The sequence below is a fragment of the Pseudonaja textilis genome, chromosome 1 (genome assembly GCF_049901715.1).
Source record: "Pseudonaja textilis isolate UNSWEBS1 chromosome 1, rPseTex1.2, whole genome shotgun sequence".
In the NCBI taxonomy this organism is placed as follows: domain Eukaryota; kingdom Metazoa; phylum Chordata; class Lepidosauria; order Squamata; family Elapidae; genus Pseudonaja; species Pseudonaja textilis.
The window spans coordinates 319,735,450-319,752,577 of NC_141990.1; the positions used below are offsets into that span (position 1 = coordinate 319,735,450).

The 17,128-nt window shown below is 45.8% G+C and overlaps 1 protein-coding gene across 1 annotated transcript in view; it reads left to right on the forward strand.

Moving 5' to 3' along the window:
• Positions 1 to 10,415, forward strand: part of LOC113449292 (perilipin-3-like) — a 31,463-nt gene extending 21,048 nt beyond the window's left edge. Inside the window, exons 5-8 of the mRNA XM_026720347.2 lie at positions 1,119 to 1,404; positions 2,938 to 3,137; positions 5,779 to 5,907; positions 8,862 to 10,415. Of these exons, the coding sequence (XP_026576132.1) occupies positions 1,119 to 1,404; positions 2,938 to 3,137; positions 5,779 to 5,907; positions 8,862 to 9,209 (963 nt within the window). The 3' untranslated portion in view covers positions 9,210 to 10,415. The remainder of the gene's footprint in view (positions 1 to 1,118; positions 1,405 to 2,937; positions 3,138 to 5,778; positions 5,908 to 8,861) is intronic.
• The last annotated feature ends 6,713 nt before the right edge of the window (positions 10,416 to 17,128 follow it).

The following is a 17,128-nucleotide window of genomic DNA, read 5'->3' on the forward strand; positions in this document are numbered from 1 at the left end:
AACAGTTGACCTAAGCCACACCCAGGCTCCTTCCTGTCTCCTTGCTCACATGGCAAATACTGTTTCAGTTTCCAAACAGCCCTCAATTCTCTCACACTGACAGGACACTAGCCAGATGAATACCGATGGATGCTGGTAGGCAGAGGCAGAATTTTTTTCTCCTTACTTTCCTCCTGAAAAACTAAGCCCTCTCACATAGTTTCGTAGCGAAGCACGGGATATCCAGCTAGTAGATAATATAAAGTAGTATGTTTCATCCTTGGATCCTTTAAGATGGATGGACTTCAACTCCCAGAATTCCCCAACCAGCCATGCTGGCTGGGGAATTCTGGGAGTTGAAGTCCGCCCATCTTAAAGGGGCCAAGATTCCACTTTATTGGGAGTTTGAAGATGGAAATTGGTTTACTGGGACTCTGAAGCATTTTCTTGAGATTGGTTGAGATTATATGCCCCTCCCCCCCAAAGCAATTAATCTCAGCTGCGCAGGAAGACAAGGCTGCGCCGCCCACATGGTTTGTGGGAAAACAAGGTTTGCGTTGCATACGAGGTAGTAAGGGGAGGGGGGAAAGGGCGGAGGGGGGGAACTTGCCCCACTCGCCCCACATGCCTGGCCTGGCCACCGGGCTGCTTCTTTCTGCTTCTTTCTTCTTCTGCTTTTGGCTGCACGCAAGGAAAGCAGCCAAAGTCTGTCTTTCTCTACCCCCAAACTCCGCCAGAAATGAGTCTTTGGGACCCTGCAAGGCCTCCTGCTCCAAGAGGCTGCGCCGGCGTGACAAGTCTCACAAAGACAAATTTCTAGCAGAGTTTGGGGGAGAGAAAGAAAGACTTCTGCGGCTTCTGCTGCTTTCCTTGCATGAAGCCAAAAGTCTCTCTCTCTCCCTGAGAACAGAGCTGGAGACGGTCTCCTGCGATCCCAAACAAACAATGATTGATCGGTAGGAAAAGCGGATGGGGGATTTTCCTGCAGACTTTTTGGGGGATTTTTCCCAGGGTGTCTGGTCCGCGGGATGTAAAATTATGAGTTTGGTGGTCCCTGAGGTCCCAAAGGTTGGTGACCCCTGGACTAGAAGGGCCTCCAAAGTTCCTTCCAACTCTTGCTGATTCTGTTCTTCTTTCAGATCATTTCAGGCACAAAAGACCTGGTGACCGGGGCTAAGGAGGCGGTGAGTTCCACCGTCAGTGGCATGGTGGACAAAACCAAGGAAGTGGTCCAGGGCGGCGTGGACATAACCCGCTCGGCTGTCCAGAGTGGCGTGGAGATGACCCGCTCGGCGGTTTCCAGCAGCGTCAACACCGTGATGGAGTCTTCCGTGGCACAGATGGTGTCCAGCAACTTGGAAGCGGCCCTTGGAAAATCTGAAGAGATGGTGGACCATTATCTTCCCATGACCGATGAAGAACTGGGTGAGTCGGTTGTCCGAGAGAAGCTGAAATTTTTCAGCTTCGGACGGCCACCTTAAGAGAGGGGTGGACTTCAACTCTCAGAATACCCCCCCAACCAGCCGTATTATGTGGGGTCCTTGGCGCTCTCTGCGAGGTTGGTTGTTTTCTTTGGAGATGTTTCATGACCCAACTAGGTAACATCAACAGGGCTAGAACGGCATGGGGATTTCTCTCTGTTTAGAATTAGAATTAGAATTCTTTTTATTGGCCAAGTGTGATTGGACATACAAGGAATTTGTCTTGGTGCAAATCATCAAGAGCCAAGAATCATCAGGTCCGACACTTAATGATAGTCACAGGGTACAAATAAGCCATCAAATCATACTAGGAAACAGTCCATATAGATCGTAAGGATACAAGTTACAGTCCTACAGTCACAAGTGAGAGGGGAGGGGTGATAAGGAGCGATGAGAAGGTTAATAGTAATTTTACACAAAGCGGCTTGCCCTGTCAATACTGAGTAGGGATGGCCTTGGTGGTTCCTTGGATAGGGTGTTGTTTATTATTAGCTTGTTCGTCTTGAGTTGGTAGTGGAAAGCTACTGTATATAAAACATAAAGGAAACCCCACACTCCTTCTAGCACTGATGATGTTACCAGGTTGGGAAATTAAATGTCTACCAGAAAACAACAAAGCTCAGGAAATACCCCACAATTCTCCTCCTCCTCCTCCTCCTCCTCCTCCTCCTCCTCCTTCTCTTCCTCCTCCTCCTCCTCCTCCTCCTCCAACCCCACCCCCTTCTATCCCTGATCATGTTCCCTAGTTGGGTCATGAAACATCTGCAAGAAAACCTTGAAGCTCAGAGAGCACCAAGGGCCCCACAGTCTTCCTCCTCCTCCTCCTCCTCCTCCTCCTCCTCCTCCTCCTCCTCCAACCCACCCCCTTCTATCCCTGATCATGTTCCCTAGTTGGGTCATGAAACGTCTGCAAGAAAACCATGAAGCTCAGAGAGCACCAAGGGCCGCACAGTCTTCCTCCTCCTCCTCCTCCTCCCCCTCCTCCCCTCCTCCTCCTCCTCCTCCTCTCCAACCCCACCCCCTTCTATCCCTGATCATGTTGCCTAGTTGGGTCATGAAACGTCTGCAGGAAAACAATGAAGCTCAGAGAGCACCAAGGGCCCCACAGTCTTCCTCCTCCTCCTCCTCCTCTTCCTCTTCCTCCTCCAACCCCACCCTCTTCTATCCCTGATCATGTTCCCTAGTTGGGTCATGAAATGTCTGCAAGAAAACCTTGAAGCTCAGAGAGCACCAAGGGCCCCACAGTCTTCCTCCTCCTATTCCTCCTCCTCCCTCCTCCTCTTCCTCCTCCTCCACCCCACCCCCTTCTATCCCTGATCATGTTGCCTAGTTGGGCCATGAAACGTCTGCAGGAAAACCACCAAGCTCAAAAGAGCACCAAGAACCCCGCCGTTCAACCCCGAGCTACGTAGATTCTCTTGTGTTGGCTAGGCGTGCTTGGTGGGTAACCCTAGGTTTTTATCGCTCTTTTTCCTAGCCAAACTGGCTACCTCCGTGGAGGGCTTTGAAATTGGCACGGTGGAGCAGCAGAAGGAGCAGAAAAGCTACTTTGTGCGCCTGGGGTCCTTGTCCAGCAAACTTCGCCACCGGGCCTTCCAACACTCCCTGGTCAAGTTGAAAAAGGCCAAGCAGGGCACCCAAGACTCGCTGTCCCAACTGCACCAGACCATCGAACTGGTAAGGAGAAACTTGTGGAACGAAAGCCGTGGTGGCACAAGGGTGCCCTGGGGACGCACGGTGGTTAAAAGGTGGTATTGCGGGCTGACGCTGCCCACTGGCAAGAGTTCGATCCTGGCTGGCTCAAGGTGGACGGCTTTGAGCCTTCCGTCCTTCCGAGGTCAGTAAAATGAGGACCCAGGATAGTTGGGGGACGTATGCTGACTCTGTAAACGGCTTAGGGTTGTAAAGCACTGTGAAGCGGTATATAAGTGCTATTGTTCGCTTTCTCTCTCTCTCTTTATCTACAGTCTCTATCTACATTCTCTCTCTCTCTCTCTTCTACCTACAATCTCTCTTCTAGCTATGATTGTACCATATATCTATTGTCTATCTACAATCTCTCTCCTCCATCTACAATCTTTCCATCTCTCTCTCTCCCCTATCTACAATAGCTACCTACCTACCGGTCTGTCTGTCTGTCTGTCATTTATCTTCCATCTACAATCTTCCCCCCCTCTCTCTCTCTCTCTCTCTCCTATCTACAATCTCTCTTTATCATCTACAATCTCCTATCTACAATCTCTTATCATCTACAATCTCTCTGTCTTCTATCTACAATATCTCTTTCTCTATCATCTACAATCTCTATCTTTTATCTACAATCTCTCTCTCTTTATCATTTACAATCTCTCTCTCTCTCTTCCATCTACAATCTTTCTCTCTCTCTCTCTTCTATCTACGATCTCTCTCTCTCTCTATCTTCTATCTACAATCTTTCTCTCTCTCTCTTCTATCTACAATCTCTTTATCATCTACAATATCTATCTTCTATTTACAATCTCTCTCTCTCTATCTTCTATCTACAATCTCTCTTTCTCTATCATTTACAATCCCTCTTTCTATCTTCTATCTGCAATCTCTCTCTCTTCTATCTACAGTCTCTTCTATCCACAATCTCTCTCTCTTTATCATTTACAATCTCTCTTTCTCTCTCTCTCTCTTCTATCTACAATCTCTCTTATCATCTACAATCTCTCTGTCTTCTATCTACACACTCTCTCTCTTCCTCTATCATTTACAATCTCTCTCTCTCTCTCTCTCTCTTCTATCTACAATCTCTCTCTCTCGCCATAAGGCAACTCTAGGCAGTTTATAACAGCAAACTGTTTATGACCTTTTTTGCGATGTTGTTAAAACGAACCATCATCGTTAAGTGAGACGCCACATGATCATAGGGCGAGGACTGGCCGGGAGTCATTTTTTCCCCCAGTGCCGTTGTAACTCTGAATGGCTGCTAATCAAAAGGATGTAAGTCGAGGCCTCCCTGTGGCCCAATCCTGAAGAGCATCGCAGAAAGAAACACAACGAAGAATCGCCCTTTTTGATCCAATGGGTGTCTGGTTGTGTTCGAACCCACAGCCAGGAGCACCACTAACCTTCAGATTGCCCGTGTTAGTAACTGTGATTTTTCAGTCCTCACTTTCCTTCAGCATGTGGTTGTTAAGCAAATCACTGGTGCTGTTAAGTGAATTGCACAGTCATTAAGTAAATCCAGCCTTTCCCTTATCTGAAGTGTCAGAGCGTTTGCAGTGTGGCTACCATTATGAGACAACCCAGGAGCAAAAAAGAAAAAAACAAACCACCACACAGAGACGTAGATATTTAACAGTGGTTTGTATACAACAGTTACATACAGACATATACGTGGTAGGCAAAATACCTTACAAGCAATCTTTCTTCTCCTTAACTCTACACGGAGAACTTCTGCAATGAATACCAGACACAAGGAGAGAGAACACGCCCTCTAATGGCTGCCTTTATATAAACACCTCTTAAAGGGGTAGAACCCATCCCCAGTCTTAAAGGGAAATACCCATGCTAGGCTGAATCCCCTCTTATTGCATCAGCCACAACTGGCAGCTATTACTGCTGGTCGGCTTTTAAATCCCAAGACCTTAACACGATGCCAGCTGGGAAGGCCACAAATGGCGATTATGTGACCCCGGAAAAAAATACATGTTGGTTGCCAAGCACCCACATTTTACCATATGACTATAGGGATGAGGACCGCAAGTCACTAAACAAACCGTTGTATGTCAAGGTGTGGTGGCCTGTCAGCTGCCGGCCCCTCCAGCAGCCGAATCAGAGGAGGAGGAGGAGGTGTGGGAAGAGAAATAGCTGGGTCCGGTGCCTGACGTGTGGATGTGTAGAAGGCGGAGAGGAGAGGAGAGCAGTGGAAAACTATGGGCCGGTCCTTGGGACGGAAGCCCCACCTTAGCTCTGGGGATAGAAGGCAGGAGGCGGAGATGAATAGATGTGGCCGACAACTATTCATCTTCCGGCCAGACGGACTTGTTAGCCTGCGAGAGAAATGTTTTGCCAAGGCCGCCGGCATTCCTAATAAAGGAATCTTTTTGAGTTCACATCAAGAGGGTTTGTGGTGTTTGGGGAACTGGGTCAGAATATACAAGGACGGCCTGCAATGATGAGGAGGAACAGGGACCCAGGTTCTCAAGAACTTCAGTTCATCCTTCTGCTTAAGACTATAGAGTCTCGGGGGTTCCTTTTTAGCTATTTTTCCACCCCCCCTGGGTTTTTTTTTTTTCTCCCAGAGTTGCTGACTCGGCCTTTTCCTTTGTCTCTCTCTCTCTCTTCCCAGATCGAACACGTCAAACAGGGAGTTGATCAGAAGCTTCAAAGCGGCCAGGAAAAACTCCATCAGATGTGGCTGCAGTGGCACCAGAAGCAGGCTCCGGAGGTGACCCAGAAGGATGCCCCCAAGCCACAGGTACAGAACGACAACGAGGCGGGAGGGTCCTTAGAGGTCTTCTAGTCCAACCCGCCGCTCAGGGAGGAGGAAGAAGACCCTGTATACCATTCCAGGCAAATTGGGTTGTCCAACCTCTCCTTCAAAATCTTCCGTGATGGAGCTCCCGCAAGTTTGGTGAATTGTCCTCACTGTTAAGAAGTTTCTCCTTAGTTCTAGGTTGGACCTTCTCTTGAATAACCTTCCGCCCGTTACTTCTTGAAAAACGGTTTGTGGGAGGAAGAAGTACACTAAACCAATTCTTAAAAGCTTTCGGGTTTTTTATACATCTTTGTTAGGGATACTCCCTAGCAGAATCTGCACAGCAGTCAGGCAGGCAGGCAAAATATGTGAGATAAACGTTTTTGTAGCTTACACTCAGTAAAACAGATACACAGTGCTAATTAAATAGTTTATTATTCCAGTAAGAGTTATAGCATAGTCAAACAGTCCATATATCATTCACTAGTTCAGTCCATCCAGGGATTATTCAGTTGCAAATTCCAGTGTTGAAAAAGAGAGGTCAGTAAACTTACAAATATCAGTCCAGTAATATATCTCCTTGCAGTAGAGATATGAAGAAGTCAAAAACTCCTCTCTTCCTTCAGCAACTCAGCAGTAGGGGAAACACGCAGTTAACAAACCATCAATCCATGCAATTCAGTAATTGTCAGCAATCAATCAGGTTCTCTTGCTCCCTCTTATGGTGGTTTCACACCACACCCAAAATTACATGCTTTGCAGTTTTAAAGTGACACACTCTTAAACTTACAATCATAGTTTATATATATTATTTTACCCAAACTACGTTAGGTAACCTTGTTATTCCTAACAATCTTTAAAAAAGACCACCTTGTTAAGGTCCTGAAAGTCCTTCAATGGTTGCCCTAAGTCTTGGAGGCTGAATTATCTGCCCATAGTAAGATGACAACTTTGGGGTCGTTTGTGCAAGATAACAGAAAAACAGAGTTAGAAGGGAGCTTGGAGGTCTTCTAGTCTAACCCCTCTCTCCTCAGGGATATACCATTTCAGATAAATGCTCTCTGCACTAGACCAGGGGTGTCCAACCTTGGCAACTTTAAGACTTGTGGACTTCAACTCCCACCCAGCAAAGCTGGCTGAGGAATTCTGGGAGTTGAAGTCCACAAGTCTTAAAGTTACCAAGGTTGGACACCCCTGCCCTAAACCATTCCAGACGGGTGGCTGTCCACTCTCTTCTTAAAAACCTCCACTGATGAAGCACCCACAACTTCTGGTGGCGAGCAGTTCCACGGGTTAATTCTTCTACATGTCAGGAAAATTTCTCCTTAGTTCTAGGTTTCTTCTCTCTTGGATTAGTTTCCATCCGTTGCTTCTTGTCCTGCCTGCTGGGTGCTTTGAAAAAAGATCTTGACTCCCTCTTCTTTTGGGGCAGCCCTTGAGATATTAAAACACTGCTATCCTGTCTCCCCTGGTCCTTCTCTTCAGTAGAACCAACTCCTGCAACCGATCTTCACGTTCTAGTCTCCAGACCCCTAATCACCCATTGATGATAATTGATAAGGATGTTATCCATTCAATCGTGCCTGACTCTTGATGATTCTGTGGGCCAGGTGTCTCCACATCTTCCAATCTTCTTTCAGTTGTTCTATGCTCTGCCCGATGTCAGCTTTGAGGGTGTCCCAACCACCATGTCCTTTGAGGGGCCGGTTTCCTTTTGCCACTAGCTCTTCTGGACACCATTGTTTTCTCCAGTGAAATCCCCTCACATGACACGGCCAAAAATAACTGAGATGAAGTTGTCAGCTTTGGAAGCCATATTAGCAGCAGAAGCTTCCACGCTGCCGCATTCTTGAGCTGTTGGAAAGTGGGGATTTCATGGAGCGTACGTGGTGAGACATAATAGCATTTTTTCTTTAAAGTCAAGGTCATGTTATTTCTGCACCTGGTTGAAAGGACGTCTCAAGTTGGAACGGATGGTGATTGCGGCATGTGATGGAATAATGGGTGCAGGGAGTGGATTTATAATTTTTTTACTTATTGGAGGAAAACCCAGAACTTTCAGATTCGGGGTTTCCTAGATGTGCCAGTATAACTACTCTAATAAAAGGAAACTTGCCTTTCTCTGAGTTTTTAATTGAAGTTGGGTTTTTCTGAGGACATATCTGGTCTTTTCTGTGACGGTCCCTCGAGTATGGAAGATGGCTATCATGTCACCCCTGGTCCTTCTATTTGTTCTCCACCTGAGTTATTTCTTGGTGGCTTGGAGAACCAGTTGACCATACCATGTTCTCCACAGGAACCCTGGCGTTTTAGTTTACTTTATTGTCATCGCACCTCATACAATGAAATCAAACGCCATCTTCAGGGCACATCATGACCATGAAAATAAACACAAACACACATCCTTCACACGCCACACAATGAATTAAAAAAAAACCCCGACACCACACCAGCACTGCACTATACAGTAGAATTCAAAAGAGCTACTGCCCTGGGATAGAAGCTGTTTTCCAGCCTATTTGTCCTTGTTATTCTGTACTTTTACTTTTATTATTCTGTTTTAATTTATTTGGAGGTGTGGAGGAGATACCCTCCACCTGAAGTTCCCAAAGTGATTTTTTTTTCAAGAGGCAGCTCGACTTCCTTTGTTTTTCCTCGAAGACGTTTTGCTTCTCATCCAAGAAGCTTCTTCAGTTCTCAGAGCTAAACCTCCAAGTGGCCTCAACGACTCTTGGAGAGAGCACAAACGACCAGATGACTGCAAGGAAGGTAAATTCCTTCCATCCTCCCCCCATTCAGTCAGAAATGAAGAAGCTTCTTGGATGGGTTGTGAAACGTCTTCAAGCAAAGCCAAGAAAGTCCAGTTGCTTTTGGGATCTGCATTACGGGGAATCTCCATAGAGGTCCACCTGAAGAACTAACCAATCTGACTTTTGCTTGGATCCCCGTTGCAGGAGATCGAGTCCCAAGCTCTGGAGGTCTCCCGTGGCCTCACCCAACAGTTGCAATCGGCTACCACAACGCTGGTCTCCAACCTCCAAGGTCTACCAGCCGGCCTTCAAGAGAAAGTGGGCCTTATCCGCCAGAACGTCGACGAGCTCCGTACCGCCTTCATGACCGCTGGATCTTTCCAGGATCTGCCGGGATCCATCCTAGCTCAGAGTCGGGAAAAAGTTGCCAAGGCCCGTCAGTTGACGGATGAGCTGATGGATCATGTGGTACAAAATGCCCCTCTTACTTGGCTTGTAGGCCCCTTCTCGGCCTCGGGCAAACCAGAGGGTGAAGAAATAGAAATGAAATAACAATATTCTGACTTGCTTTCATCCTTGAAATGCTAAGTGTAAGGCGGGGTTTTTTTTGGAGCAAAGGGAAGAATTAAGCTTGGCTGCAAATAGTTGAAATAAATATAGAACTCTTGATGTAAAAGAATGCTGAACCATGGAAAGTCGAAGGATTTTTTGATGGTCCGGGTGCTTTTGTTTTTCTAACATGATCCAGTGAAATTTTGGGCCGACGGGCTTATTTCGCCCAATTTAACACGCCTGATTTCATACTGTAAATTGGCAATTGAAGAGGCGTTTATCTCACTAACTCATCTAAAAGCAAGTGGTTTTTTTTTTATAACGTTGCAGGATTAGGAGAATAGAATCCATTTTAAATGGATGTGGCCCAAATTAAGAAACGGTTATCTATATTTTTCATTTGTACCCAACTTCTTTTCAATTGCTGGCAGATTATTCTTGAAAGAGAAATCTCAGAGACAAAGAATTATTCAGTTTGATGCAAAATGCAGAACAACGGGGAAGATTAACCAATTATACGCAACCTTTTTCTTCTGAATTTTCTCTTCCCCGTGATAATTCTCTGGCTTAATTGATTTTTTTTGCAAATAGTGACAGAACTGAGAAAGCTGAAGTTGCCAGAAATGTAAGTGGGATGAAAGGTTGGAGACGAAGATTAGGAAATTATCTGGGTTTTTTTTTTATTATTCTTGCATTCTGGTCCTTTTTATTCAGCCTTTCTTGGTGCCTGTAGGAGTTGGGAGGAGGGAAAATGAGGTTAAACATCTTTGCAAAGTTTCTTCTGTATTTGCAAGTCAAGTTATCTAGGGCAGCGTAGCATCCTTTGGTTAAAGTTCTTCCCATCATTTACACCACGAGTCTCCAAAGTTGGCAACTTTTCAGGCTTGTGGACTTCAACTCCCAGAATTCCCCAGCCAGCCATACATTCATAGCCGGCTGGGGAATTCTGGGAGTTGAAGTCCACAAGTCTTAAAAGGGTTGCCAACTTTAGAGAGCCCTGGTTTACAGGGTGGAATCAACTCTTAACCAATACAGATGATCAGACTTGTTCCATTTTCAGCTCCTTGCTTGTAAATGACCTTTCAGAGTTTTCCACGCGCTCTTTGTATGTTGTGTAAATCAATTTTCCCTCCAGGCTTCCTATTGTCGATTTATAACCCATGCCTTAACTCACAAAATAAAACTAATACCATATTGCATTAAAAAGCTGGAATCTTTTTTTTATATATATATATATATATATATTTTCCAAGTCATGTGACCATTTTATGCAAGCTCCTTTTAGGATATTCACATCCACAGATATTATAACATGGCCCAGAACTTAATGAGGCTTAACAGATAACAGATAATCAGAGTTGGAAGGGACCTTAGAGGTCATCTGGTCCAACCTCCCGGGAGACCCTACATCATTTCTGACAAATGGCAGTCCAGTCTCTTCTTGAAAGTCTCAAGTGATGATGCTCCCACAACTTTCTGAGGGCAACTTCTGTTCCATTGGTTGATTGTTTACTAGCTATTGTAGCTTTTAACCCCTTCCTCAGACACCTTCCATGTTACCATCACTATTTTGTAGCAGGGAGTCCCGCCGTAATAGGCGGCGGCCAGATTTCCTAAAACTCTCCTTTTTTATTGATCTTTTTTTCCCCTACAATCAATTTACAAATAATGGCATTGCCACCCAAGTGAAAGATTTTCCGATCAGCAACTTTATCTTGTTCTAGTTATCTGTCCGTGGCAGCAAAAAAACATAAGATTATCCGGTTGCAAAGGATGGATAGACATTAAATTTGCCATCTAAGTGGAAGTCAAGTTAAATGTAGCAGAAATTTTCACCTGGTTTCTCCTGATGGAGAGGTTTAACAGCGCCGTCAAAAATTAATGTGGCTTTTTCTTTAAAAATTCAATATTTTTTGTCTCCGGGAAAACAAACGAACAACGAAAGGCTAAAAATGGAGGGTTTGGCTCTCCCTAAAGAGGATACAGTCCTTAGCTTACGACCACAACTGAGCTCAAAATTCATGCAAATACCCACAATCTGCTCAGTTTTAAATTTGGGAGATGCCCGGAAAGGAACTAAGGATGCAAGAAAAAAAAGTACACCAGTCATCAGCCGTGGGCATAACACCATTTTATGTGAACCTTGCACATGCTGTGATGCTTTTTTAAAAAAAAAAATTATGAAAAGTTTTTAAAAGAATATAAAAGCAAAGCAAGCAAGCAAGAAACAGGGAAGGGAAGGAAAGAAAAATGAAGAAAGGGAGGAAATACAAGAAAAAGGCAGGAAGGGGGGAAATTAGAAGGAAGGAAGAAAATACAAGAAAAAGGAAGGAAGAAGGACAAGAATAAGGAAGGGAATAGGAAGGAAGGAAATGCAAGACGAAGGAAGGACAAAAAAAGGAAGGAAGGAAGGAAGAAAGGAGAAGGAAGGAAAGGAAGGAAGGAAGGAAGGAAGGAGAAGGAAGGAGAAGGAAGGAAGGAAGGAAGGAAGGAAGGAAGGAAGGAAGGAAGGAGAAGGAAGGAAGGAAGGGAAGGAAGGAAGGAAGGAAAGGAAGGAAGGAAGGGAAGGGAAGGAAGGAAGGAAGGAAGGAAGGAAGGGAAGGAAAGGAAGGAAGGAAGGAAGGAGCAAAAGGGCCAAAATAAAGAATAAAAGGAAACTGAACATGGGTTCAATTCCCTTTGCAGCAAACATAAATACAATTACAAAATTATCGCTTGACCTGTAAATTACAAGCATAGCCTGCTATTTTTCCGAATGGCCTCCCTCCCCGTCTCTTTCACAGCTCAGCCAAACTCCCACTAGTTGGCCAGGTGGCGGGGATTCCAAGTCCCATCCTTCCCCTCCCCCCCTCCAGCTGTGGATACTGGGTGTTGTAGTGGCTGCCAGAGGGCGGGGGGGGGGGGCGAGAAAAGCTGACCCCGTCGCCTGATCTGTGACATCATACCCTGCATCACAAGGGCCGCTTAGAATGATGGGAAAATCTTTAGCCTTGGCCCGCCGCCCTAAGGATGGTGGCTTGCCTGGGTGGGGAAACCAAGATGCCCTGAATTTCGGCCAGGATTATGGCAGGATGTGAGTGGGGGAGCCGAGCGGTCAGCTGTAGCAGGGAGGGTCCAGAAATGGACTTTCCTTGGGAATTTTGGAGGCCTCCCGGCTTATTAAACCCCCAATGCCCCTTGTAAAGTCTTCTAAGAGGCCGGAGAAGGAATGAAATACCCCAGTTCTATGCATCCTTCGGCCATCTGGCTTTTGCGTCAGTCTGGGTGACTACATAGACCATCCCTGCTGCCTTTTGGCCAGGAATATCATTTGCACTGAGCAATGGAAGAGAATATTTGCAGCTTGGGGCTGAAGAGTGGGGCGCTCTCTAAGCCTGGTGGCTTTCTTGCAGAGCTTTCATGACCCAGCTAGGGAACATCATCAGTGTTACAAGAGGGTGGGGTTGGAGGAGGAGGAGGAGGAGGAGGAGGAGGATCCTTAATGCTCTCCGAGCTTGGTAGTTTTCTTGCAGACCTTTCATGACCCAGCTAGGGAACATCATCAGGGTTACAAGAGGGTGGGGTTGGAGGAGGAGGAGGAGGAAGAAGAGGATCCTTAATGCTCTCTGAGCTTGGTAGTTTTCTTGCAGATCTTTCATGACCCAGCTAGGGAACATCATCAGGGTTACAAGAAGGGTGGGGTTGGAGGAGGAGGAGGAGGAGGAGGAGGAGGAGGAGGAGGAGGAGGAGGAGGAGGAAGAAGAAGAAGAAGATCCTTAATGCTCTCTGAGCTTGGTAGTTTTCTTGCAGACCTTTCATGACCCAGCTAGGGAACATCATCAGTGTTATAAGAGATTGGGGTTGGAGGAGGAGGAGGAGGAGGAGGAGGAGGAGGAGGAGGAGGAGGAGGAGAAGGAGGAGGATCCTTAATGCTCTCTGAGCTTGGTAGTTTTCTTGCAGATCTTTCATGACCCAGCTAGGGAACATCATCAGGGTTACAAGAGGGTGGGGTTGGAGGAGGAGGAGGAGGAGGAGGAGGAGGAGGAGGAGGAGGAGGAGGAGGAGGAGGAAGAAGAAGAAGAAGATCCTTAATGCTCTCTGAGCTTGGTAGTTTTCTTGCAGACCTTTCATGACCCAGCTAGGGAACATCATCAGTGTTATAAGAGATTGGGGTTGGAGGAGGAGGAGGAGGAGGAGGGAGGAGGAGGAGGAGGAGGAGGAGGAGAGGAGGAGGATCCTTAATGCTCTCTGAGCTTGGTAGTTTTCTTGCAGACCTTTCATGACCCAGCTAGGGAACATCATCACTGCTAGAAGGAAGGGAGATTGCAAGGAGGAGGAGGTTGTGGAGTCCTTGGTGCTCTCTGAGCTTGGGGGTTTTCTTGCAGACATTTCATGACCCAACTAGGTAACATCATCAGGACTAGAAGAGGGTGTGATGGTGAAAGAACCAGAAAGGTTGAAAGGGGAGGACTGAAATTAAGGAATGGAGGAATTGTCAATTTTGTCCTAAAAGTCTGGAATGAGAAGGTGAACCAGTTGAAAGAAAGCTGGGATCGATAAATGTTTGTCGTCAATTCAACAGATTATTTTATTTATTTATTTAGTTTGGAGCTCAGAAGAATATAAGATGATTGCCAGTTCCTCAGATCCTAAGTCACAAACTATGTATCTGCGGGAAGAGAAAATGGTATTCTCTCTCTTTTTTTAACCTTTGGACTGAATAATTGGAGGGAAAGGGTACTTATTTATATGTGTTTGTTTGTTTATTGCTTATTATTAAATTATATGCCCCCCCATCTCACTACCCAAACCATTAAAGAAAGATTATTCAGTACGAGAATGGATTGGTGGCCAGGAATAATAAAAAAGGAAGTCCTCAATTTACGACCGCAATTCAACCCAAAATTTCTGCTGCTAAGCGAGCGTTGTTAAAATGGAGTTTTGCCCCCATTTTGTGACCTTTCTTGCCACAGTTGTTAAGTGAATCAGTGCAGTTGTTAAGCTAATAACCAGGTTGTTAAGCAAATCAGGGTTCCCCGTGAACTTTGCTTGTCAGAAGTTTGCAAGAGGGGATCATGTGATCCTGAGACACCGCAATGATCATAAGCGTGACACAAAAATAACAAAGTCACAAAAGTCGAATAAATTCCCTTTAATGCCTCCAATTTGGCCCCCAATGTACAATTATCCTCGGCTGGATATCAAACTCTTCCAAAAACAGTCTACGAAGTGAGTAATGCAGTCCGAACCCAAAGTAAAGATAATTAGAAATTTAAAAACAACAACAACACAAACTACACTGAAGTAATTAAGTCGGCAGGCCAGGATGATAAATTGCAGACTTCCACAAGATAACACAGAAACCACAATTGGGAGGACGCCCAAACCCAGATAAGCCTCGGCAAAGATAATGCACGCTTTGCTTCCGGCAAGGAAGCTGTGTGCAAACGCCCCACTTATATCCTGCTCTGCCAGCTGCAACTAATGAAAGGGATCAGGGCCTTTTCCTCCCCTGTAACCCACGTTGCTCCCTTCTCCATTCTTCCTGGCGTGCCCTAGGATGAAGAGGGGATGGCGCTGGGTCTTCCTCTGAATGCCCAGCCAGACTGTGCCCTTCCTCCGTTTCTTCCACACTCCCACTCCCTGTCATCTGCTCCCTCTCCGCCTCAGAATCAGACTCCAACAAGAGCGTGACCATAAGTATGAGTCAGTTGCCACTGAATTTGGATCACACGACTATGGGGGGATGCCACAAGAGCCGTGTGAAAAACTAGCCTGTGAACTTTTTTCAGTGCTGCTGTAAACTTAAAATGGTCACTCAATGAACGGCTATAAGTCAAGGACTACCTGTGAAGTAGAATTAGGTCGTGTTTTACACCTGATCCACCTGGAAAGGCCGGTACTTACCTTATTCCAATGTTTTATGGCTGATCCACCTGGAAAGGCTGGTACTTACCTTATTCCAATGTTTTATGACTGATCCACCTGGAAAGGCTGGTACTTACCTTATTCTAATTTTTTATGACTGATCCACCTGGAAAGGCTGGTACTTACCTTATTCTAATTTTTTATAACTGATCCATCTGGAAAGGCTGGTACTTACCTTATTCCAATGTTTTACGCCTGATCCACCTGGAAAGGCTGGTACTTACCTTATTCCCATGTTTTATGTCTGATCCACCTAGAAAGGCTGGTAACTTACCTTATTCCAATGTTTTATGACTGATCTACATGGAAAGGTTGGTAACTTACCTTATTCCGATGTTTTACGCCTGATCCACCTGGAAAGGCTGGTACTTACCTTATTCCGGTGTTTTATGACTGATCCACCTGGAAAGGCTGGTAACTTACCTTATTCCGATGTTTTATGACTGATCCACCTAGAAAGGCTGGTAACTTACCTTATTCCAATGTTTTATGACTGATCTACATGGAAAGGCTGGTAACTTACCTTATTCCGATGTTTTACGCCTGATCCACCTGGAAAGGCTGGTAACTTACCTTATTCCAATGTTTTACGCCTGATCCACCTGGACAGGCTGGTAACTTACCTTATTCCGATGTTTTACGCCTGATCCACCTGGAAAGGCTGGTAACTTACCTTATTCCGATGTTTTACGCCTGATCCACCTGGAAAGGCTGGTACTTACCTTATTCCGATGTTTTATGCCTGATCCACCTGGAAAGGCTGGTACTTACCTTATTCCGATGTTTTATGACTGATCCACCTGGAAAGGCTGGTACTTACCTTATTCCGATTATTACGCCTGATCCACCTGGAAAGGCTGGTACTTACCTTATTCCAATGAAAAAGCAACCTTATTTCTAGTAAGCAGACCCATCCTAAAGCTCTTCTAAAAGAGGGAAAGGGGTAAGGGGATGCTGAATGAGGTACCCCAAGGGGAGCGGTACTCCCTAAGGAAGGGACGGCCCCCGGAAAGGCATGTGCCGGATGCTGCCTTATGCTTGCTTGTAGTTTGCTGCTACGCGGTGACAAACGGCCAGGAACTGCGTGGAAGGGGAAGGAAGGGAGAAAGACTTGGGGAAACGAAAGTAATTGCTGCGTCTTCTCGCGATGCTGCCTCAAGGCCACCCAGCTGGGAAAAAGGAGGGAGCTGCATACCCAACTGTGATCGGATTGGCCGTTAGGAAAACATCTTGCCCGAACCTGATTGGTTACAACCGGGAGGAGCAATGATGGACGGGTGAAGGGGGCGGAAAGTAGAACTTAGACGGATTTGGGCGTGCAATTTCCAGCTCTGTCCTTTGCAATACTGCAGTGCAGGTAGTCCTCAACTTGCGGCCGCAATTGAGCTCGACATTTACGTTGCTCAGTGAGAAATTATTTGTTAAGTGAGTTTTTCCCCATTGTACTGTGCAACTTTTCCCGCCGCATTTGGTAAGCGAATCTCTGCAGCCCTTAAATTAGTAACATCAATTAAATTAATTAATTAAATTATTAAATTAATTGATTCAAGTTAATTGAATCTAGTTTCCCTGCTGGTTTTGCTTGTCAGAAGGTCACAAAAGGGGATCACATGACCCTGGGACACTGCGACTGTCATAAAGGCGAACCGTTTGTCAAGCATTTGAATGTTAATCCTGGGACCGATGGGAATGCTGGAATGCTGGTCATAAGTGTGAAAAATAGCAATCAGTCAGCTTTTTTTTTTTAGTGCCGTTGAAACTTTGAACGGTCACTAAATGAACTTCTGTAAGTCAAGGACTACCTGTACACTTGACCGCTAATAAATTATACACTATGGGAGCCCTGGTGGTGCAGTGGTTAGAATGGAGCATTGCAGGCTAACTCTGCCCACTGCCTGGAGTTTGATCCTGACTGGTTCAAGGTTGGTTCAGCCTTCTTTCCTTCCGAGGTCAGTAAAATGAGGACCCTGATTGCTGGGGGCAAAAAACTGACTCTGTAAACTGCTCAGAGA